This window comes from Anomaloglossus baeobatrachus, chromosome 11, assembly GCF_048569485.1.
Source record: "Anomaloglossus baeobatrachus isolate aAnoBae1 chromosome 11, aAnoBae1.hap1, whole genome shotgun sequence".
NCBI lineage: Eukaryota > Metazoa > Chordata > Amphibia > Anura > Aromobatidae > Anomaloglossus > Anomaloglossus baeobatrachus.
Genome location: NC_134363.1, coordinates 32,041,404 through 32,067,241, shown reverse-complemented (window position 1 = coordinate 32,067,241; position 25,838 = coordinate 32,041,404). Strand labels below are relative to the sequence as shown.

General features: G+C 45.7%; 1 protein-coding gene across 1 annotated transcript in view; it reads left to right on the top strand.

Annotated features, from left to right (window-relative positions):
• Window positions 1–25,838, top strand: part of CADM4 (cell adhesion molecule 4) — a 423,983-nt gene that overhangs the window by 342,486 nt on the left and 55,659 nt on the right. Inside the window, exons 2-4 of the mRNA XM_075328501.1 lie at window positions 10,909–11,055; window positions 20,755–20,907; window positions 21,113–21,247. Coding sequence (XP_075184616.1) covers window positions 10,909–11,055; window positions 20,755–20,907; window positions 21,113–21,247 — 435 coding nt within the window. The remainder of the gene's footprint in view (window positions 1–10,908; window positions 11,056–20,754; window positions 20,908–21,112; window positions 21,248–25,838) is intronic.

Genomic DNA, 25,838 nt, shown 5'->3' with positions numbered 1-25,838 from the left:
GCTGTTAGGGAATGTGAGAACAGGTTGTAATTTGTATTATACATGAAGACAAATTTTTCCACCTCCATGAGCAAAGCAGTAACATTGCAGTGACATGACAAGAATCTGCATAACTAATCATATGCTGAATAGCTGGAAGTTTAATTTATGTAGGAAAAGGCCAAGATGATTGAGCGTGAGACGACCTTCATTTTATAGACAAAGATGTAGAGGATGGTGAGATATGGAGCCTGAAAGTCAGAAGATCAAAACATTGTTACCCTTTTGCTCATCAGGGTATAACATACACCATATAAACATCACATATAAACTGTATAGTCATTACTGTATACTATATATACACTAAACACACACATATATATATATATATATATATATATATATATATATATATATACTATACATCATATGTACGTTACATCTACCATATATACAGTATGTAGTGTGGCAGGGGAAGTCATGGGCAAGGTGCAGTTCTCTTTTGCCCCGGGGGGCCTGACTAAGTGTGTGGACCTGTCGTGAGGGAAGTACGCCCGTGTAGACCGAACGTTGCCGATGGCTTCAGCAGGCCAGGATCAGATGTCAACTCATTGAAGAAAGGAGACTTCCAGTTCTCTAAAAAAATGTATTTTTACTCGACAGTCTGTTGATGACAACTATATACGTGACATACCGGGATCACAACTTCTCGTTTCAGTAGCACACAGCACCATTAGACGCACATTTCCCACTTTCACCGTGGTTGATCCTGTTTTCACAGGTCTTACTCTGTTCAGCACAACCCAACCTAACTCCATAGTACAGTTCAAGGACGTCATTCCAGCTACCCACGGTTCCGATTCTAATTAACTCCATAGAGGGGTGGGTTTGGACTCAATCTCAACATTTTTCACTTCAGGAACTCCTTCCTAGGACACTCACTTCAGCCCACGTTCTATATCGTCTTGACCTTTGAGGGTTGTAGACTACCTGGGGCCTTGGTGCTAGGAGTATTTTCTCCAGACCCTCTTTATTAAGTCACTCCATTCTTAGACCTGACACAGTCGTTCTTTGTGTGTCTCAGCACTTTCCTTAGAAGCACACTATCTTTGTCTTGGTCTCTTCTCTCCCTTGTCTCGGGTCACCCGCTGCATGCGACCTAGACAATAATCAAGACCGTAGGTCCACCCTCATCATACGCTGGCTCTTAACTCAGCTTCTAACAGGAAACTGTCTCTTTCCCTACATGCTATCCCCTCCCACTATGAGCCAGTCCCAACTGTTAACTATCTCTTGCCCTACAGTCTGGCAAAACACATACAACATTGGGAAATATTATACATTACATTACACATCACAATTCACATGGGACATTACTTCCACATTGACGCAAAACATTATTCACATTACGGCAACGAGATTAATGTCTTCAGGAGGAAAACACGACCACTATATATATGTATAAATGTGTGTGTATGTATATATATATATATATATATATATATATATATATATATATATATATGTATGTGTGTATATATATATATATATATATATATATATATATATATATATATATATATATATATACACACATACATATATATATATATATATACACACACATATATATATATATATATATATATATATGTGTGTGTATATATATATATATATGTATATATATATATACACACACATACACATATACAGTATATAAACACATACATCATATACAGCCTGCACATACATAATATAGACATTACATGCATCGTATATACACTACAATATATATATATACACTATACATATACATGCCATATACAGTCAGGTCCAAAAGTGTTGGCCCCCTTGAAATTGTTACAGAAAATTATAACAATTACACATTTTGTTATACACATTTGTTTATTAGGACAATTTTAAGGGTGCCAATACTTTCGGACAATAACAAGTAGACATCTCCCTCTTACAAGTTTTCACTCTTAATTCATGGCCACAGCCATGCGGGTCCCGTTGTAAATTCTGGACCCCCGACAAGACTCTGGTTCCGGAAGTCTCTTGCTAGTCACAACCAACGTGGGTCCATAGTGAGGAAAAAATAGCGCCCAGTTTTGCTGAATGGGTTTCATGGCATGGATTACTACTGGGAACCTTATCATGCAATGTTATTGAATAATTAACTCCATCCATTATTGTCCATAAGGTGTTACCTCCTTGGTGGCCCTATGATTCTAATATTTAGCATTGACCTAGAAAGGTCCACTTGAAAAGCATAGCAGGGCGTGGAAACTTTTGAATGTCTATATTGTTAGAAGTGAAAAAGACACGGCCATAGGAAGGATGGGACTGAATCTGCGTCTGTAGGGACTGTGATGTGATACACCGGAATAACTTAGTAGATCGGGTCCCGAGGGAGAGGGTCCACAATGCATCAGATCCCCAAGAGTATATACTGATATGGCGGCTGACGCCTTTATCCATAGGCCTCTCTGCCAGACTTGTGAAATATTCAGGAGGTGAAATTTAACCGTGCTCTATTCACCCCATCCGCAGGTGTGATTCTAGAACATTCCTTGAAATGATTTACACAGGAGGACAGATTTGTCAGAAATGGTGCTAAGGAAGAGTGGAGAAATTGCCCATAGCAACCAGCAATGGCGTAGTGTAACTGACGCTCATAGGCCCCAATACAAAGCCCCCAACTATCACAAGTTTTCGATAGTATTTGTTTTCTCATAATAACCCCACCCCCCATGTTGCTCCCCTCCCCCCTGGGCTTCAGGACCCCAGGTGCTAGTTGACTGCATCCCCTGCACCCACCATAAGTACATCCCTGGCAACCAGATGCTATCTTCCAATCTAAAGTGAAAATAGCAGTGTTATTGTTGCTAAGGAGTGGAACGGAGTTGTCCATAGCAACCAACCATATTCCAACTTTCATTTTGAAATTCAAAATGGCTGCCCATAGCAACCAGTGACAATTGCTACTTCGCAGGAAACTGTTTCCAACGCAAAGTTGACTGACGCCCATAGCAACCAGTTTGACGTGTCTTAGGACAAACCTGAAAGAGTCACATTCACTTTTCTAGTGTCAAAACCTCTGGCCTAAGATTTTGGCAAGAAAAATGAAGTCAATAAATTGTCCCAGTTATTGCTTTTGTCTGTTCAAGATGGATGACACCCCATATGGCGGCCATTATAGTTGCTATTGAGATGATCACTCAGCTTGTTTGTAGGGTATTAGGAAGAGTGAAAGGTGGACGAGAATACAGTTGTCCCTCTCCCCCCCCCCATTATGTAGTAATGTCCCCCATACTGGGCTTCTTCCTGGTAAATATGTCCGCCATTCTGGTATATATGCCCCCCATTCTGGTATATATGTCCCCCATTCTAGCCCACATCCTGGTGTATATATGCCCCCCATCCTGGTATATATGTCAACCTTCCTGATATATATATGTCCCCCATCCTGGTATATATGTCCCCCATCCTAGCTTATATGCCTCCCATCCTGTTATACATGTCCCCATCCTAGTTTATATGCCCCCCCCATCCTGGTATATATGTCCCCCATTCTGGTATATATGTCCCCCATTCTGGTATATATGTCCCCCATTCTGGTATATATGTCCTCCATTCTGGTATATATGTCCCCCATTCTGGTATATATGTCCCCATCCTGGACCCCTCCTGGAATATACTGTCCCCCTCCTTATATCTACTGTTCCCCTCCTGGGGCCCTCGCAGGAGTCAGCTGGCGGTTGTGACCTCTGTGGCCATGATCGTTATGCCCCTGCCTAGAAGATCCATCATGGTCGTCATGGTTGCATCTATCCTTTAGTGGAGTTTTCCACTTTTTGGGACATTTTTTGTTTTTATTTTTTTTTTTTTTACTTAGAAGCATGTATTTGGAGTTAAAAATGAATTTTTAAATCGTGTCTCGTAAAAAAAATTGCACCATTTGTCTCTTACAGGCTTTTTGTTGCTCTGGACATTCAACTTTATTGTGGTTTGTGGCCATTAATCAACTCTGAAAGATAGATGCGTTACAAACTCAATGTCAAAACGAACTCGCTGATAGATTCTCTGTTGCCTCATTCTGCAGCCAGCAGTAGACCGAAGCTATAGAATGGAAATTGTGAAACATATTTAATGGAAAACCAATTGCAAAAACAATTTTTAGCCAAGTAAAATTAAAATTGTCCCCAAAGGTGGGCAACCCATTTAACCCTTTCGTTCTGGCTGTGCTATCCACACAATTATACTGTGCTGTATATGGAGAAGATGATATAATAATGGTCCCAGTACCGCAGTGGTGTCCAATTTTTAGGGAGCAGAGTATCCTCTGCTTAGTTGCGGTATAATTAGCGTGAAGCCAATTTTGGCGCGTAGCTCCACGTCGTACCCCGCTAACAATAGTTAGGAGCCATGTCTGCTCTTTTCTTTTTAGAAATATGCTGCGCAACATACCACAAATCTTCATCGCCGCCATACATCGGGTATTGTCATTACTACCTGCCCAGCACCGGCGAGGGATGGATTTCCGGCACCGGCCGCACCTGGGGGTCTCACTACTGTGTTATTTTTAAGATGTAATTCCCCCTTAATCCATAATCCTCCCATTATGTCATTTTCCCTGCGCCACAATGGTGGTTAAATCCTAATCACGCGTTTCGCATCCCGTATATTATAGTAATAGCTCTTCTATTTCCAGTGGTGACAACCCATTATTCGTAGAGAATAATAATGGACTGGTTGTCAGAGCCTCGCCTTCATTACACGGATCACTGTGTGGATATATATTTGTAGTTAAAGATTTTCTGTAACCCATGTCCCTCTAAAATGTTGCTTAAAGGGCACGTCCATCTATAGCGGGGGTCTAAAATGGCGTCTAGGGCCACTGCGATAAATCACAGCCCCCTATAGACCATGGCCCCACAGTCTACTATATACAGTTTTATGGCTACAAAGCTCCTCAATACACAATATGAAGGCCCCACAGCCCCCCATATACAGTATGACATCTCCACAGCTCCATATATAAAATGGCTCCACATTCCCCCTAAATACAGTATGATGGCAACAAAGCTCCACTATACACAATATAAAGGCTCCACAGCCCTCATATACAGTATGTTGTCCTCACAGCTCCCTATATACAATAGCCCTACAGCCCCCCTAGACACAGTAAGATGGCCACATAGATCTTCTATACATAATATGAAAACCCCACAGCCCCATATACAGTATGATGTCTCTGTGAAGCCCCACAGGTGTTGTGTCGGTGCATTACCTTCAGGGACTCCACTCGGCTGGATCTTGTCACAGGTAGGAAATCTTCTTCTTGTCGTGACGCCACTCTCAGATTTGCGGTCAGTGGGGACCGCCACTGCAGGTTGAGGGGCGCCTGGGGCTGATGGTGAGTGCAGTTAGTTGGAATAGCCTCCTGAGAGTGAGGCAAGCCCCAGGGCCCTGTGTAGGTGCGTAGTACCACAAGGCGCAGAATAACTCCACACAGGCAGAATGTCTTTCAGGGTTTTTACTCACTTCAGGTGGCAGGGTGAGTAGCCCGGGCGTAGCTGGGATGAACCAGGCGGGAACCAGGTGTCCTTCAGGCTGACTTGTGAGGGTGACTACCAACTCGCCTTCCTTAGCCCTTGGTGGTTTGGGGCAACCCCGACTTTTAGTCCCTATGGGGGTCACCCAGGGAAGTTGCTGAAGCCTCTCTCCCCTTCGTTTGCCGTGTGCTTGTTGCCTGGGCCAGATCACTCCAGCTGCTTGCCTCCTGTGAACTGTGGGCCCTAACTGTGGCTACGTGGCTGCGGCTTTTAGGTGTTGTGGTGTGGGCTTTGAGAGCCCCACACCGGCAGGTTTAGCAGGGAAAGGTGGATCTATCCCCGCTCCGGGATCTGCCGCCCGTTTGGGCCTGGTTCTCCCTAGCAGTCTCCTTACTTCCCACTCTGTGCTCTCTCTCTAGCTGGAGATGGGTTTCGGGTAGCCCTCCTAGTTGACCGTTCTCCCCCGTCGGTAGCCACTGCGCGGACGCTGTCAGACTCCAGCAGTCCAGGGGAAGGGGTCAGCTCTCTTCGGAGCTCCCTGGACTCTGCTCTGAACCGGCTCACATCTGGGACCTTCACTGCTGCTCCTGTCAGAGCTTCACTTTCCTGCTCCTCACTCCTCCACACTCTGCTGCAGACTGTTTACTCCTCCTTCTCTTTTCCCTTTTTGTGCCTGCCTACGCCACCTAGCAACCAGACTCTCTTACCACACCCCTTGAGTGGAGATGGAGGCTTTTGGCCCCCTCCACTATTCCAGTGGAGGTGAAGGCTTTTCCCCCTCCTGGGATCCCCAGGGGTCCTCTCATGGGTACATGTGTGAGACCTGATCACTATGCGCCTGTGTACCACACCCCGGTCAGCCTTCTGGATTACCTGTATTGTACTGTCCCCAGCATGGGTGCAGTACTCAGTGGTGCCTGACCAGGTCAGGGGCGCCACATCTCCACAGCTCCCAATAGTTATAATGGCCCCGCAGCCTACTATATAAAGTAAGATGGCCACCTAGCTCCTCTCTACATAATATGAAGACCCCCATAGCCCCCCCATATACAGTATGATGCACTACAGACCCTATATACAATATGATGGCCACATAGCTTATCTATACACAATATGAAGTCCCCACAGCCTCATTATACAGTATATTCCAAAAACTCCCTGTATACAGTATGATGTCCACATAGCTCCTCCACACACAATAGGAAGACTCTAGAGCCCCCTATATACAGTATAAAGTCCCACCAGATTTTCTATATGTATTATCATGGCTCCACAGCTCTACTGCACACAGTATGATGGCCCCACTGCTCCCCTACATACAGTATGTCCCCACAGTTCCCCTATATACAGTATGATGGCCCCACAGCTCCCCTACATATAGTATGCTGTACCCTCAGCTCACCTACACACAGTTATAGTATAATGATCCCACAGCTCTCCTATATATAGTATAATGTCCCCACAGCTTCCCTATATACAATATGATGGCCCAACAGCTTCCTTACATACAGTATGATGGCCCCACAGCTTCCTTACATACAGTATAATGTCCCCACAGCTCCCCTACATACAGTATGATGGCCCCACAGCTCCCCTATATACAGTATGGCGGCCCTTCAGCTCCCCTTTATATAGTGTGATGGCCCCACAGCTCCCATGCATACAGTATGATGGCCCCACCGCTCCCCTACATACATTATGATGGCCCCACAGCTCCCCTACATACAGTATGATGACTCCACAGCTTCCTTACATACAGTATGATGTCCCCACAGCTCCCTATATACAATATGGTGGCCCCAAAGCTTCCTTACATACACTATGATGTACCCACAGCTCCCCTACATACAGTATGATGGCCCCACAGCTCCCCTACATACAGTATGATGGCCCCACAGCTTCCGTACATACAGTATGATGGCCCCACAGCTCCCCTACATACAGTATGATGTCCCCACAGCTCCCTATATACAATGATGGCCCCAAAACTTCCTTACATACACTATGATGTACCCACAGCTCCCCTACATACAGTATGATGGCCCCACAGCTCCCCTACATACAGTATGATGGCCCCACAGCTTCCTTACATACAGTATGATGTCCCCACAGCTCCCTATATACAATGATGGCCCCAAAACTTCCTTACATACAGTTAGGTCCAGAAATATTTGGACAGTGACACAAGTTTTGTTATTTTAGCTGTTTACAAAAACATGTTCAGAAATACAATTATATATATAATATGGGCTGAAAGTGCACACTCCCAGCTGCAATATGAGAGTTTTCACATCCAAATCGGAAAAAGGGTTTAGGAATCATAGCTCTGTAATGCATAGCCTCCTCTTTTTCAAGGGACCAAAAGTAATTGGACAAGGGACTCTAAGGGCTGCAATTAACTCTGAAGGCGTCTCCCTCGTTAACCTGTAATCCAATGAAGTAGTTAAAAGGTCTGGGGTTGATTACAGGTGTGTGGTTTTGCATTTGGAAGTTGTTGCTGTGACCAGACAACATGCGGTCTAAGGAACTCTCAATTGAGGTGAAGCAGAACATCCTGAGGCTGAAAAAAAGAAAAAATCCATCAGAGAGATAGCAGACATGCTTGGAGTAGCAAAATCAAATGGGAAGAAAAAAGTTTGGAGAAGAAAGGGAACGGCACATGATCCAAGGCACACCACATCCTCTGTAAAACATGGTGGAGGCAACGTGATGGCATGGGCATGCATGGCTTTCAATGGCACTGGGTCACTTGTGTTTATTGATGACATAACAGCAGACAAGAGTAGCCGGATGAATTCTGAAGTGTACCGGGATATACTTTCAGCCCAGATTCAGCCAAATGCCGCAAAGTTGATCGGACGGCGCTTCATAGTACAGATGGACAGTGACCCCAAGCATACAGCCAAAGCTACCCAGGAGTTCATGAGTGCAAAAAAGTGGAACATTCTGCAATGGCCAAGTCAATCACCAGATCTTAACCCGATTGAGCATGCATTTCACTTGCTCAAATCCAGACTTAAGACGGAAAGACCCACAAACAAGCAAGACCTGAAGGCTGCGGCTGTAAAGGCCTGGCAAAGCATTAAGAAGGAGGAAACCCAGCGTTTGGTGATGTCCATGGGTTCCAGACTTAAGGCAGTGATTGCCTCCAAAGGATTCGCAACAAAATATTGAAAATAAAAATATTTTGTTTGGGTTTGGTTTATTTGTCCAATTACTTTTGACCTCCTAAAATGTGGAGTGTTTGTAAAGAAATGTGACAATTCCTACAATTTCTATCAGATATTTTTGTTCAAACCTTCAAATTAAACGTTACAATCTGCACTTGAATTCTGTTGTAGAGGTTTCATTTCAAATCCAATGTGGTGGAATGCAGAGCCCAACTCGCGAAAATTGTGTCACTGTCCAAAGATTTCTGGACCTAACTGTACACTATGATGTACCCACAGCTCCCCTACATACAGTATAACAGCCCCACAGCTTTCCAACATACAGTATGATGGCCTCACAGCTCCCCTACATACTGTATGATGGCCCCACAGCTCCCCTACATACAGTATGATGGCCTCACAGCTCCCCTACATACAGTATGATGGCCCCACAGCTTCCGTACATACAGTATGATGGCCCCACAGCTCCCCTACATACAGTATGATGACTCCACAGCTTCCTTACATACAGTATGATGGCCCCACAGCTCCCCTACATACAGTATGATGGCCCCACAGCTCCCCTACATACAGTATGATGGCCCTATAGCTCCCCTACATACAGTATGACAGCCCCACAGCTCCCAATATACAATATGATGGCCCCACAGCTCCCCTACATACAGTATGATGGCCCCACAGCTCCCCTATATACAGTATGATGGCCCCACAGCTCCCTATATACAATATGATGGCCCCACAGCTTCCTTACATACACTATGATGTACCCACAGCTCCCCTACATACAGTATGCTTGCCACAAAGCTCCCCCACATACAGTATGATGTCCCCACAGCTCCCCTACAAACAGTGTGATAGACAATTGCTCTTCTACCTACAGTATCTTGTCACCTCAGCTCTCTAAATGGTCACCGCTAGTTCAAACAATGCTTTCTTTGATGCTAGAAGTAGGGGCCGTTTTGCACCATGGACAACGCATGGGGAGACTGCGATCTGGACAGCTTTAGCTCAGCACTTACAAGCTCTATAGCACATAGGCTCTGTGCTCCTTGCCTAGGAGATCGGTTACTCTTTATAGACTACTCTTCGTTGCCTAGGGTAACCAGCCACCTCTGCAAACAATCGAAATTGAAGAATTCTTGGGAACGGAGATGGTTTTTAATGAGCAGTAAATTGCAATGTTGCTTCTTTTTACAAACACTTTGGAATTTTACCAATTAAGGAACTAAAGAATAACTGTTTAAGGAGTAAGGGGTCTTAGTGGGCGCATTATGGCCATGACCACTCATGAAGACTACAGTGGTGGGTCATTGGCATGGGTGTGTAAATTCGGCCTTATGGCCCCATTACTCGCTCAGCCCAAAAGTGGTGCATCTCTCGGCGCGGTGAGACATATGGCTTCCCGCAGCGCCAGCCATAAATATGTTTGGAATGAGACACTTTTAATGAGCGTTGCTTTTATTACCCGCCATAGCCACCTCGACAGTCAGGTTTGATGAATGGAGCGAATGGCGTGTATGTTCCCCTGCAGACTGTACAAATCCTCGTCTGTTTGTATCCGTGTGCGTCGGCTGATTAAGATGTTTTGTGGGCACCAGGAGGGTAGCGCCGAGCCTTCTAATTTTCCCTAATTATGTGGAAGGTGATCCGCTGCTGCATTATTAACCCCCCTTAGCGGGTCCGGTCACGGGCATCGATATGAGGGGATTACGCGGTAGGATTTTGGCCTTTTTAATAGGACACATAATGCTCGCCGGATCTCGGCTGTCACTATTTTTTTTTATTTTATATTTTTTTGTTGTTTAGGGTCGAGTAAGACTTCGGCCTAAATCTCCCGGCTAATGATCTGTGTCTGTGTAAAGACCTTGGTTAACAAGCGCCTTCCGACTGACGAGCAGAAAACCTCACAAATGTCAAAGAATCTCGGCGCATTGATGCTTCGTTATTTAGGGAGCCGCGTCCCTTTCTTCACCGTCGTCTCGAGCCTCCCGGGATAATTCCTCGCCTCCGTCTCCGAATGTCACGCTCCGCCCGACCTTCTTCTTCTTCTTCTTCTTTTTTTTTTTTTTCCCTCACCCTCTATATCTTGTGTCTCCTCCGTCAGCCTCATTTCTTTGTGTAGGGTTTATTTTCACACTATGTAAAATATGGCGTCTTGAGTATTTTTCTTATGTTTTTTTATTTGTTTTTATGTCTTGCAGCGTTCTCTCAGGAGGTCCAGGCTGAAAACGTGACGGTGGTAGAAGGTGGGACGGCGGAGATCAGCTGCCGGCTTCACCAGTACGATGGATCCATCGTGGTCATCCAGAATCCTTCCCGTCAGACGCTCTTCTTCAACGGCACACGTGGTGGGTAGGAATTAAGTAGACCACCACAGCCCTGGTGGTCCCAGACACCTTGCTTTTTTCCATCATCCTTACCTTCCTTCAATACCTATCTTTAGAACTCTTCTGTGCCTATTTGTGACCACATCAAAGTTGAGCTCAACTGTGATGTGGATGTGGTCTATGGTTTATTAATATGTATATGTCCCCCCATCCTGGTATATATGTCCCCCCATCCTGGTATATATGTCCCCCCATCCTGGTATGTATGTCCCCCATCCTGGTATATATGTCCGGCCATCCTGGTATATATGTCCCCCCCCATCCTGGTATATATGTCCCCCCCCATCCTGGTATATATGTCCCCCCCCCATCCTGGTATGTATGTCCCCCATCCTGGTATGTATGTCCCCCATCCTGGTATGTATGTCCCGCATCCTGGTATGTATGTCCCCCATCCTGGTATGTATGTCCCCTATCCTGGTATATATGTCTCCATCCTGAGCCTCTCCTAGTATATGCTGTCCCCCCCCCCCGGTGTCTACTGTAACCCTACTAGGGCCCTCAAAGGAGCCACAGTTTGGCACAGAAGAGTTCCAAAGTTGAGCTCAACTTTGATGTGGCCTGAAGTCATTAATCACCAAAAAAAAACATTAAGTAGAGCGGCATAGCCCTGGTGGTCCCAGACACCTTGTTTGTTTTTACTCATCATCCTTGGCTTCCTTCAGTACCTACCTTTAGAACTCATCTGTGCCAATTTGTGACCACATCAAAGTTGAGCTCAACTTTGATGTGGTCTGTGGTTATTAATCACCAAAGAAGACCTTAAGTAGTGCAGCAAAGCCCTGGTGGTCCCAAACACCTTGCCTTTTTTCCGTTGTCCTTGGCTTCCTTCAATACCTATCTTTGGAACTCTACTGTGCCAATTTGTGACCACATCAAAGATAGGTATTGAAGGAAGCTAAGGACAACGGAAAAAAGGCAAAAGGTATTTCGGACCACGAGGGCTGTGCTGCTCTACTACTTAAGGTCTTCTTTGGTGATTAATAACCACAGACCACATCAAAGATGAACTCAACATTGATGTGGTCACAAATTGGCACATAAGAGTTCCAAAGTTGAACCCAACTTTTATGTAGTCTGTGGTTATTAATCACCAAAAAAGACCTTTAAGTAGAGCGGCACAGCCCTGGTGGTCCCAGACACCTTGTTTTTATCCGTTGCCCTTGTCTTCCTTCAGTACCTATCTTTAGAACTCGTCTGTGCCTCTTTGTGACCATATCACAGTTGAATTCAACTTTGATGTAGTCTGTGCTCCTTAATCACCAAAAAAGACAACATAAATCTTGCAAACGCTGAACGAGCTCACTGATGTATTCTCTGTTAACTCATTCTGCAGTTAGCAATGTGCGTGGAACCAAAAAGTGCAAAATCTTTAGTGGAAAACAAATGCAAAAATTATTTTTAGACCAAAATGATGAAGAAATAAAGCATATCGAGACCTTCAGGGACAATTTTTTAACAGTACGGACTGGATTTGTGCCTCTGTTTAGCTCTGGCTGTTGCCTATGCAACTATTCCACTTGCCGTCTCTGCACGCTTCCTTAAAGGGGATATCCGAGGCCCAGAAATGACCTTGTGGAAAACTTGTCGAGCTGACGCTGCCTTTAAAAAGAACATTTCTATTCACTGACAGCAAGCGGAGATGAAACAGCGCAAACTAAACAATTTAAATCCTTTGCGTTTACAAAAAAAACATGACCGATATCTGAAAATTTCGAGTTCACTTTCAGTATATGGAGTACAGATGTAGCAAAAGTTATCATGACTCTCATGTTGATAACAGCACAAAATAAACACAAAAAAAGCCTATAAACCCATGACCAATATATGAAAATTCCCAGTTCCTTTTATATATATATATATATATATATATATATATATATATATATATATATATATATATATATATATATATATATATATGAGTACAGATGTAGCAAAAGTTAGCATGACTCTCCTCTTGATAACTGCGCAAACTAAACAGTTGAGTTTGAAAAAAAAAAAGCCTATAAACCCAGAACCGATATATGAAAATTCCTAGCAGTTGGTTTTCAATATATGGAGCACAGACATAGCATGACACTCATCTTAATAACTCTACACAGGTGTTTCTCCCACTCGATAACTCCACATTGTTCTTGCCATTGACCGATATCAAGTTATTTTGAGTTTACAAAAAAAGTCTATAAACCCACGACCGATATATGAAAATTCCAAGTTCCTTTTCAATATATGAAGCACAGATGTAGCAAAAGTTAGCATGACACTCATCTTGGTAACGGCACAAACTAAATAGTTTAAGAACCTTTGCTTCTACAAAAAAAAGCCTATAAACCCACTACCAATGTATGAATATTCCCAGTTCCTATACAATATATGGAGTACAGATGTAGCAAAAGTTAGCATGACTCTACTCTTAACTCTACACAGGTTTTTCTCTCGCTCGATAACTCCGCATTGTTCTTGCCATTTACCGATATCAAGTTATTTTGAGTTTACAAAAAAAGAGCCTATAAACCCACGACCGATATATGAAAATTCCCAGTTTCTTTTCAATATATGCAGTACAGATGTAGCAAAAGTTAGCATGACTCTCCCCTTGATATCGACACAAACTAAGCAGTTTAAGAACCTTCGAGTTTACAAGAAAAAGCCTAGAAACCCACAACTGATATATGAATATTCCCAGTTCCTTTACAATGTATGGAGTACAGATGTAGCAAAAGTTAGCATGACACTCATCTTGATGACAACACAAACTAAACTGTTTAGGAACCTTTGAGTTTACAAAAAAAAAGCATATAAACCCACAACCGATTATATGAATATTCCCAGTTCCTTTTCAATATTTGGAGAACAGATGTAGCAAAAGTTAGTATGACTCTCGTCTTGCAAACAGTGCAAACTAAACTGTTTAAGAACCTTTGATTTTACAAAAAAAAGCCTATAAACCCATGACTGATATATGGAAATTTCCATTTCCATTTATCAGTCATGGGTCTATAGGCTTTTTTAGGAAAATCAAAAGGTTCTTAAACTGTTTAGTTTGTGCTGTTATCAAGAGGAGAATCATGCTAACTTTTGCTACATCTGTACTATATATATATATATATATATATATATATATAAAAATGGAGTACAGATGTAGCAAAAGTTAGCATGACTCTCCTCTTGATAACAGCAGCACAAACTCAACAGTTTAAGAACCTTTTGATTTTCCTAAAAAAGCCTATAGACCCACGACCAATGTATCAAAATTCCAAGTTCTTTTTCAATATATGGAGCACAGATGTAGCAAAAGTTAGCATGACTCTCATCTTGATAACTCCTCTACACAGGTCTCGATAACTCAACATTGTGCAAGCAATTGACCGATGTCAAGTAAGGTGTCAAATTACCTCTTTTCTTCTTGTGATAGATAACATAGAAACAGGCAGAGACAAGCTAACCTTTGCTACATCTGTAGTACCAACTTTCACCTATTTGAAGAATGGAGTTAAATCAGAAAAGTGGCAACTTCTTTTGTTAGCCGTATTCCCGCGCCCCTTACCTTTGCCAATGCATTACCCAGGAGGGGTGACTATTGGCCCAGGAAGAAGGGGGGAAAAACAAGGGGCAAGAAGGAAGAATGTGATAATTTCTGGAAAAAAAATCTATTTTATTAATCTGGGAAACATTGATGTGAATATCAGTCCTAAACTGAGTTGCCCTTTAAATGAGAAATTTTAGATGGGGGTTAAAGTGGGACTACAAGTCTCAGCAGAACATATTGGGTTGTGGGTAGCGGTATATTATGGAGTCTGCGATAATGTCGCCCCTGATTCCATATTCTTGGCAGGTTGCTCGGTATTTCCTTTATATATGCCGATGTAGAAGATTCAGGGACCTATTAATTCCGGTGTCACCGCTCCATTACTGTCGGCTGGAATTAAAGTCTCCCTGCGTCTGGGTACAGGAGGAGACGCTGGTAGACGAGGGGAGGTTAAACGCTGCCGTTTACCATAATGATACCCCCTCCTCTTCGGGGATTCAGGCTAATTCTAATCCACTTCTAATTTTATCCCGACATCTGCAGTTTGCATTCAGTAGCTGTAACTTCAGCAGAAAAAAAAAAGAGGAGGAGGGAGGGGTCGGATTTGGGGGAAAAAAAAGAAAAAAAGCTTCCTCTGTAGATAATTAGATATTTCTGCAGCCAGAGGAAGCAAAAATTTGATATTTTGTCATTTTCGCCCATATAATACCGCCACATAGTGCCAAGATAATACTACCGTACACTGTTTAAGTAATATAGAGTGGTTTACAATGTTCTCATGGTCTCCTAGTAAATAGGGATGTAGTTAGGAGGGATGGGCTGGCCAGGATTTAAACAGTGTACAGTAGTATTATCTTGGATTTTCTTGCCTCTTCAGCCCATATAATACCTCCACATAGTGCTAAGATAATACTACCATACACTGTTTAAAAATACAGAGAGGCTTATGATGTTCTCATGGTCTCCTAGTAAACGGGGATGTAGTTAGGAGGGATGGACTGGCCAGGATTGAAACAGTGTACAGTAGTATTATCTTGGGTTTTCTTGCCTTTTCAGCCCAAACAATACCGCCACATAGTGCCAAAATAATACTACCATACACTGTTTAAATAATACAGAGTGGGTTACGATGTTCTCATGACCTCCTAGTAAACAGGGATGTAGTTAGGAGGGGTGGGCTGGCCAGGATTTAAAACTGTGTACAGTAGTAGTATCTTGGCACTATATGGCGGTATTATATGGACTGAACTGGCAAGAAAAGCCATCTTCCAACTATTAGAAGGTGCTCATTATTATTAATCCCTAGCCCTGGTCCCTAAGGCTTAATTCAGATGTCCGTGTATCACGTTTGTCATTTCGGTCCATATGATACCGCCAGACATTGCCAAGATAATACTACCATACACTGTTTAAATAATACAGGGTTGTTTACGATGTTCTGATGGCTTCCTAGTAAATGAGTATGTGGTTAGGAGAAGTGGGCTGGTCAGCATTTAAACGGTGTACAGTAGTATTATCTTGGCACTATATGGCGGTATTGTATGGACTGAAATGGCAAGAAAAGCCATCTTCCAACTATTAGAAGGTACTCATTATTATTATTATTATTATTATTATTAATCCCTAGCCCTGGTCCATAAGGCTGAATTCAGACATCCGTTTAACATTTTTATCATTTTGCTCCATATAATACTGCCACATTGTGCCAAGATAATACTACCGTATACTGTTTAAATGATACAGAATGGTTTACGATGTTCTCATGGCCTCCTAGTAAACAGGGATGTAGTTAGGAGGGATGGGCTGGCCAGTATTTAAACAGTGTACAGTAGTATTAGCTTGGGTTTTCTTGTCTTTTCAGCCCATATAATACCGCCACATAGTGCCACGATAATACTACCGTACACTGTTTAAATAATGCAGAGAGGTTTACGATGTTCTCATGGTTTCCTAGTAAACGGGTATGTAGTTAGGAGGGATGGGCTGAACATGATTTAAGCGGTTTACAGTAGTATTATTTTGGCACCATATGACGGTATTATATGGACTGAAATGGCAAGAAAAGCCATCTTCAAACTATTAGAAGGTACTCAATAATATTAGTCCCTAGCCCTGGTCCCAAAGGCTGATTTCAGACATCCATGTATCATTTTTGTAATTTCAGTCCATATAATACTGCCACATAGTGCCAAGATAATACTACCGTACACTGTTTAAATAATACAGAGTGGATTATGATGTTCTCATGACCTCCTAGTAAACAGGGGTGTAGGTAGGAGAAGTGGGCTGGCCAGGATATAAACAGTATACAGTAGTATTATCTTAGTACTCTATGGCGGTACTATATGGACAGAAATGGCAAGAAAAGCCATATTCAAACTATTGGAAGGTACTCAATATTATTATTATTATTATTATTCCCTAGCCCTGGTCCATAAATCTGAATTCAGATGTCAGTGTATCATTTTTGTCATTTAGGTCCATATAATACCGCTACATAGTGCAAAGATAATATTACTGTACACTGTTTAAATAATGCAGAGAGGTTTATGATGTTCTCATGGCCTCCTAGTAAATGGGGGTGTAGTTAACAGAGGTTGGCTGGCCAGGAATTAGACGGTGTACATTAGTATTATCATGGCACTATATGGCGGTATTATATGGACTGAAATGGCAAGAAAAGCCATCTTCAAACTATTAGAAGGTACTCCTTATTAATCCCTAGCCCTGATCCCTGAGGCTGAATTCAGACATTTATCATTTTTGTCATTTTGGTCCATATAATACCGCCACATATTGCCAAGATTATACTACCGTACACTGTTTAAATAATGCAGAGAGGTTTATGACGTTCTCATGGCCTCCTAGTTTTTTTCCCAGACCGGACGGACGTCTGAATTCAGTACAATTATCTTACAAATTATCCCATGCATGCCATCTGTATAAGAGACAGTCTTCACCATCTTTCTGACTTTCTGTTTGTGAACTAGGAGGCCCAGGATGAGCAGTATAGCAGGAGATGTATATCTGGACAGCTGGGTAACCAATTCTGAGCGATGTTATGGCAGCTCGTAGTGGTTGTCACCCTGCGAAAGGAGAGCGTTGTACAGCATGCCTTAAAGGGGCTGTCCAGGGGTGCAACTATGATAGGCACAGGGGCTGCACACGGGCCCTGGAGCCTTGGAGGTCCCAAAAATCCTCTGTCTGGAGAGATAGTGGTGGTCACACATGCTCACTACTGCTCCAGTCCGATGGTGGAGTTTGGGTTTCAAGGTCAGTGGGAATCCCAAATGCCAGACCACCAGGGATAAGGAACAAATGTTATTTATAGGACAGTGGAGTAACTTGGGCCACATGGGCCCCAACTGGGCGCCCAATTATTAGGTGCCCAGTTGGGGCCCAATTTACTCTACTGAGCTATAAATAACATTTGTTCCTTACCCACACCTTGTCCCTGGTGGTCCGGCTGTTGGGATTCCCACTGATCTTGAAACCCAAAGTCCCCTGTGGGACTGGAGCAGTAGTGAGCATGTGTGACCACCACTACCTCTCTAGACCAAAGATTTTAGGGACCCCCTAGGCTCCAGGGCCCGTGTGCAAGTGTAGCCCCTGCACCTATCATAGTTGCATCTCTGGACAGCCTTACCTTGTCCCTGGTGGTCCGGCTGTTGAGATTTCCACTGATCTTGAAACCCAAAGACCCCTGTGGGGCTGGAGCAGTAGTGAGCATGTTTGACCACCACTTCTATAGACCAGGAATGGTTGTGTAAGGGTCTCCTGGTCCGAAGTGTTTCCTCACAACCATAAACACTGGTGTGATGGGTTCCTCAGGTGTGCACGTGACTATGGCCTCTCCGGAAACTTTCCTCTATGGCCACAGGAACCCTGAAATTTCAATATAGATCAGGAAGGAGGGAGTCTGCCTTCAAAAATGGGCTCAATTTAATGGTGGAACTTGATGGAACTACGTGATGTGGTCATTACATCTTCTGTTTCCTCACATATGGTGGCACAGATCAATTGGATTATACAGCTTGGTCCCTCTATCTCTCCTTCCCCACTAAAGAGCTGGACCATGCCCCGTATTCCTTCCCTAACACTTCCATGTTTGGCCTACACGTCGCTTCTGCCCCCTCTTTCTCCTGTGCCGTCTCAGGGTCCCCACTAACCAGAACTTCTGACTCTGAACCTATGACTTCCATGTTTGGCCTACACGTCGCTTCTGCCCCCTCTTTCTCTTGTGCCGTCTCAGGGTCCCCACTAACCAGAACTTCTCACTCTGAACCTATGATTTCCATGTTTGGCCTACACGTCACTTCTGCCCCCTCTTCTCTTGTGCTGTCTCAGGGTCCCCGCTAACCAGAACCTCGGTCTCTGAACCTATGATTTCCATGTTTGGCCTACATGTCGCTTCTGCCCTTTCTTTGTCCTGTGATGTCTCAGGGTCCCCACTAACCAGAACTTCCGTCTCTAGGCCAATCATGGAAGTCATAGGTTTAGAGACGAAAGTTCTGGTTACTGGGGACCCTGAGACATCACAGGAGAAAGAGGGGCAGAAGCGATGTTTAGGCCAATCATGGAAGTCATAGGTTTAAACATCGCTTCTGCCTCCTCTTTCTCCTGTACTGTCTCAGGGTCCCCACTAACCAGAACTTCCATCTCTGAACCTATGACTTCCATGTTTGGCCTACATGTCACTTCTGGTCTCTCTTCTCTTGTGCCATCTCAGGTGGTTGGCCCCACCCACCGAGGAGTTCACAGGCCTGGAGGCGGGAAAAGGAAGACAGATCAGTTGAGGAGGTGAAAGTGAGAGGAGTAAAAGGTCTGCGTGTGCCTGGGTAGGAGCCCAGGCACTGACAGCAAGGTTGGCAGACGGTGGTGGCCGTCTGCAGGAGTTAGTGGAACTCTGTGGAACCATAGACCGGGGTTGGGCGGTGGCCCACCGGTACCGAACCGGGGAGCGGAGTGAAGCTAAGCACACACAGGCAGGGACATCAGACCCCGACCAGGCTTGGAGCCGCCGTCAATAGTCAAATCCGAGTGTGACAGGAACCCCAGGGGTTTCCCAACAACCAAGTCCCGACAGAAGGCAAAAGCTCACACCGTGAGGATATACAGCCACCGCCACAGGCTAGAGATCCAAGGGCCAGCGCCTGCGGAAAAAACGGGCTCCCACGGCACCTATACGCCGGAGAGCGGACTACCGGTGGGCAACCACAGGAGTCAGAACATTCTAAAAGGTGCAGGGAAAGACAGCCGCCATCAGCCGTCCGGGGAGAGCACAACAACAACGCTGCAGCCGGCTGCCTGACCCGTCCATCCGGCCGTTTTGGTTTACCAGAGACTCTATCAGTGATTGTCTGAGTGAGTACACCAGTGCCGTCCGTCACCGCGCCGCGCTGTCCCTGCAACCCTCTTTTCACTCCTCTTTTCACTCACGGGTGAGGAGCGCTGCTCGAGTCCCAGGGTCCGGCCCACCGATCGAGCCACCGAGCAGCAGCAGCAGAAGCCCCGGACCCGAGCGTGGCGAGCGCGTCCCCTCCGCCCGCGACATCCCCACTAACCAGAACTTCCATCTCTGAACCTATGACTTCCATGTTTGGCCTCCATGTCACTTCTGGCCCCTCTTCTCTTGAGCCATCTCAGGGTCCCCACTACCCAGAACTTCCATCTCTGAACCTATGACTTCCATGTTTGGCCTCCATGTCACTTCTGGCCCCTCTTCTCTTGTGCCATCTCAGGGTCCCCACTACCCAGAACTTCCATCTCTGAACCTATGACTTCCAAACATGTTTGGCTGGCCCCTCTTCTCTTGTGCCATCTCAGGGTCCCCACTAACCAGAACTTCCGTCTCTGAACCTATGACTTCCATGTTTGGCCTACATGTCACTTCTGGCCCCTCTTCTCTTGTGCTGTCTCAGGGTCCCCACTAACCAGAACTTCCGTCTCTGAACCTATGACTTCCACGTTTGGCCTACATGTCGTTTCTGCCTCCTCTTTTTCCTGTACTGTCTCAAGGTCCCCATTAACCAGAACCTCCATCTCTGGACCTCTGAAGCTAAATCTGATATTAATATTCTATTTGGCCATTTTAATGTCTCGGTGTTTCTTCTGCTCTCTGTTTTCAGCCTTAAAAGACGAGCGGTTTCAGTTGGTGGAGTTCACACCCAAACTGGTGAAGATCCATCTGTCCAATGCGAAACTGGAGGATGAAGGAGGTTACTTCTGCCAGCTGTATACGGAGGATACGCACCACCAGATCGCCACGCTCACAGTGCTGGGTAAATATCTGAAGCCGAGCTCCGACCTCAAAACTTCTTCCACGCCGGTCTCCTCCAGAGCTGCATTCAGAATTCTGCTAGCCGCACTAACACTATATTGCACTAATGTGCTGGACTAGATGAGAAATCTTCACTCTGTCATAGTGGGAACCATTATCCAGGTAGCCTTGCGATCTCGCTCATTAATGGGGTCTTCTTCTTGTAGTTCCTCCAGAAAACCCAGTGGTGGAAGTAAAGGAGCAGGCGGTCGAAGGAGGACAAGTGGAGCTGATCTGCTCCGCGCCCAGGACGAAGCCTGAAGCCACGCTGAGGTGGTACCGGGACCGCAGGGAACTTAAAGGTGAGACCCCAGAGGAGCCAGCGCACGCTCAGCTCTGCTATGTGTGGCTGTGGTAAGGGTATGACATCCCGGGGGACGGGTCTATGTAGGGTAAGTGGTGGATGTATTATTTATGGGACTGTTCTGTTATCATGTGTCACTCGCTTTCATAGATGTAACACCGCAGGGCTGAGCCAACGTATCATGTGTGATCCATGAAACACTGCCGCAAAGAGACTCGGGTATCTAAGCTAGTGTATCTAAGCCAATCATGTCTAATAATATCTGCTGAACTGCTGTATCTAAACTTATGTGCGATACTGTTTAAGAGTACCAATCTCTACAGAATGTTAGAGGCTTTTATACTCCGGCCCAGCAGGACTGTGATCCTGGTGTCTGTGTGTAATTTGATGCGTTACACTTCTGTGCAGTATGCTGCATGTTTTTGTATTTTCCTTATTGGTTGATAGCGGCGCTATAATGTGGCCTCTGTGATGGCGGTTATATGGCGTTTGTATGTGGCCCCGGACAGCAGCCGTGTGATTGCTTGTGGCAGGAAGACTGGGAATGGGAATCGGTGTATCAACTCATATAGTCTCTGTGTAGAGTGTGTGTGGCGTCGCCTGTAGAGTGTGTGTGGCGTCGCCTGTAGAGTGTGTGTGGCATCGCCTGTAGAGTGTGTGTGGCGTCGCCTGTAGAGTGTGTGTGGCGTCGCCTGTAGAGTGTGTGTGGCGTTGCCTGTAGAGTGTGTGTGGCGTCGCCTGTAGAGTGTGTGTGGCGTCGCCTGTAGAGTGTGTGTGGCGTCGCCTGTAGAGTGTGTGTGGCGTCGCCTGTAGAGTGTGTGTGGCGTCGCCTGTAGAGTGTGTGTGGCGTCGCCTGTAGAGTGCGTGTGGCGTCGCCTGTAGAGTGCGTGTGGCGTCGCCTGTAGAGTGCGTGTGGCGTCGCCTGTAGAGTGCGTGTGGCGTCGCCTGTAGAGTGTGACTGGCGTCGCCTGTAGAGTGTGACTGCGTGGCGTCGTGTATGTAGACCATGTGTTGTGTGTGTACAACGTGTTGCGTGCATGTGTGTGTGGAGCACTTCTTGGTGTGTTTCGTAGTGTTGTGTGTGTGTATAGTGCGTGTGCTGTGTATGTTTGTAGAGCGTGTTGCATTGTGTGTGTAGCGAGTATGCTGTGTGTGTAGAGTATGTGTTGTGTGTGTGTGACATTGTGTGTAGAGCGTGTGTTGTGCTGTGTTGCGTTTGTGTGTTGCGGTGTGTTGGGTGTGTTGCGGTGTGTGACATTGTGTGTAGGGCTTGTTTCCGTTTTCTTCTGTGCACAGCCTGTGCTCGCTGTATAGAGTCTGCTGTGCTCAGCATTTCCTCCGCTTTCTGCCATCTTTTCCCTCCTTCGTTGCGGTAACAATGTGTGAAGTTGTGTGCGGCGCGGACGACCCGCGCTCTGCCTGTGATAAGAATTGTATCCGGAGCTCATTGTGGCGGCCGGCTGATTGAAGCTGCAGAAAAGCGCAGACAGGAATCCAGAGAGGTGCCGCAGATAAGACGCCGGCGGGATGAGCGGAGCGCGGCCACTGCGGCTGTAAATGGGGAGATATATGGGGCGTCTGCTCCGCCGCGATAGGGGAGCGCGATAATGAAGGCCTAGATGCAGGAGGCAGATTACAGCGAAACCACTCACTCCACAATCTCCAGATTACCAAACACATGGCATGATCGGTGCCAGGGAGAAGCCACGAAGGCACGGCCCCGGAGCTTCACTGCTCCAGGATGAATGCGAAACGCGCGGCGGGACATCTCAGGCAGTCGCCAAAATCCAACATCTCATGGTGATGATATTCATAACTAAGATATGAAAGCTTAAAAGTAGAAATAGAAAAAGGAAACTTAAAGGTTCTTTCTGCCCTATATGCCTTGTTCATGCCTCCCGATCTGTAGTGCCCTCTATAGGCAGGGAAGCATATAGCAACCCACCCCGTATGAGGCCAATCCCTCGGCTTAAGGCCGGAAAAGCCGTAAACCAGCATGGAGCATCGGTGGCAACGGAGTAGCCTAGGACTGGGAAATATAATCTGTTTTATTATTTTATCTCATCCCCTGTGGCTGGGCGCCATAGGAAAATACTATGTAACTATTCAGCCTGCAATCCCTTGTAGTAAAGTCCTCTTAGAGCAGGGATGGGGAACCTTTTTTCTGCTGGGAGCCATTTGGAGATTTCTACCAACCTTCAGGGGCTACAGAAAATTATTAACTTGAAAAGGACCTGCTATATTTGGTGCTGGGGACTTATACATCACATTAGGGTCTGGGGCATATACATCACAGTAGACACTGTGGGTATATACATCACAGGAGGGTCTGGGGCATATCCATTCCAGCCCAGCCCCTCCATTTCAGGAGGGGCTGGAGCATATACAATTCAGGAGGGTCTGGGGCATATCCATTTCAGGAGGGGCTGGGGCATATTCATTTCAGGAGGGTCTGGGGCATATCCATTTCAGGAGGGGCTGGGGCATATCCATTTCAGGAGGGGATGGGGCATATCCATTTCAGGAGGGGCTGGGGCATATCCATTTCAGGAGCGGCTGGGGCATATACATCACAGGAGAGGCTGGAGCATATCCAATTCAGGAGGGGCTGGGGCTTATACATCACAGGAGGGGCTGGGGCATATACATCACAGGAGGGGCTGGGGGCATACACATCCCTGGAGGAGCTGGGGGCATACACATCCCTGGAGGAGCTGGGGGCATACACATCCCTGGAGGAGCTGGGGGCATACACATCACCGGAGGAGCTGGGGGCATATACATCACCGGAGGAGATGGGGGCATACACATTACAGGAGGAGCTGGGGGCATACACATCACAGGAGGAGCTGGGGGCATACACATTACAGGAGGAGCTGGGGGCATACACATCACAGGAGGAGCTGGGGGCATATACTTCACAGGAAGGGCTGGGGGCATACACCTCACAGGAGGAGCTAGGATCTAATGATATGAGCAGGCAGTGTTCACTAGTAAATACTGCATACATGTCCTTACTGCGCACGGCCGTAGGCCTGAGCATGGCGGTCACTGGGCATCTGCCCAGGAGGCGCAGAAAAGATCTTCACAGGCCGCATGATTTTAAAGGGACTGAATATAAATAAAAACTCTATAAACCTTGTTGGTATTATACCTTTTTGGGGTTTTTTTCACTCTTTCACAGCACTGGGAATTTTTTTCCAAGTTTTCCAGCACCTATGTGGTCATACCATGGAAAATTGATGGCTTTTGAAATCAATAACTAAAGTGTAAAAATGGGAAAATTGGTAATGGAGGGGTTAACACCTTGTTCTATCACATAAATCTGCAGATTAAATATTTAAGGAGAGATGCTTCTACTGAATGTCGTATGCACAGATCACACGTGGGGAGATACATAGCACTGCGCAAATGTTTCTGGCAGGCGTGGAAAAAAGGCTGCAAGAGAAGAAAGCTTCCTAAAATAGAAGTGATAATAGTTTATTTTTATCAATTTCAATTAACAAAATTCCAAGTAAATGATCAAAAGAGTAGTCTAATTCCAATCAATATCTGGTGACCGCCCGTCGCCTCCCTCCCCAATTCTCCATGACCGTCCCCTGTCTTCATCACTTTTTCTCGTCACTTGCTCACAGTTTTTGAAGGATTTCAGCAGGAGATTGTTCCAACATCTTGGAGACCTGTCCCCTGATCTTCTGTGTATGAGGTTTCTGTGGAGCCTTCTCTCTCTTGATTTCAGATAGAAGGGATGACGTGAAATCAGGGCTCTGCGGGGGCCGGATCAACACGTCCAGGGCTCTGCGGGGGCCGGATCAACGCGTCCAGGGCTCTGCGGGGGCCGGATCAACGCGTCCAGGGCTCTGCGGGGGCCGGATCAACGCGTCCAGGGCTCTGCGGGGGCCGGATCAACACGTCCAGGGCTCTGCGGGGGCCGGATCAACACGTCCAGGGCTCTGCGGGGGCCGGATCAACACGTCCAGGGCTCTGCGGGGGCCGGATCAACACTTCTCCAAACAGTAGATGGGTGTAGTTGGGTCCCAGTGCTGAGTTGATGGCACTGCTGGACATCGCCTGATATTGAACAGTAGTAAACATAATGAGTATTTCATCTGCAGCACTAAATTTCTGCATCTGTGATCCTGAACATTGCCCATTACTTGGTCTCCTCAATGCTGATAAATCCAGGCAGATACTTATCCTTCATATAATACCATCAAGGAGGCATCTGATTGGCTCCAAATTTATTCTGCAGCAGAACAACCCCAAACATGCAGCCAATGTCACTAAGAATGAGAGTCTTGGAAGTGATGATCCGTCCCCCGCAGAGCACTGATATCACATCATTCGGTCTGTCTGGGATCAGGAGACAGGGGGATCTGCACAAGCATCATACACAGAAGATATGAGGTCAGGTTTCCAAGATGTTTGGAGTAACCTCATGCCGGGTTCCCTCAACAATTCTAGGTTCTTGTCACTTGCACACATCATTCAACCGGTCTGTCTGCGATCAGGAGACAGAAGGATCTGCACAAGCATCATACTCAGGAGATATGAGGTCAGGTTTCCAAGATGTTGGGAGCAACCTCCTA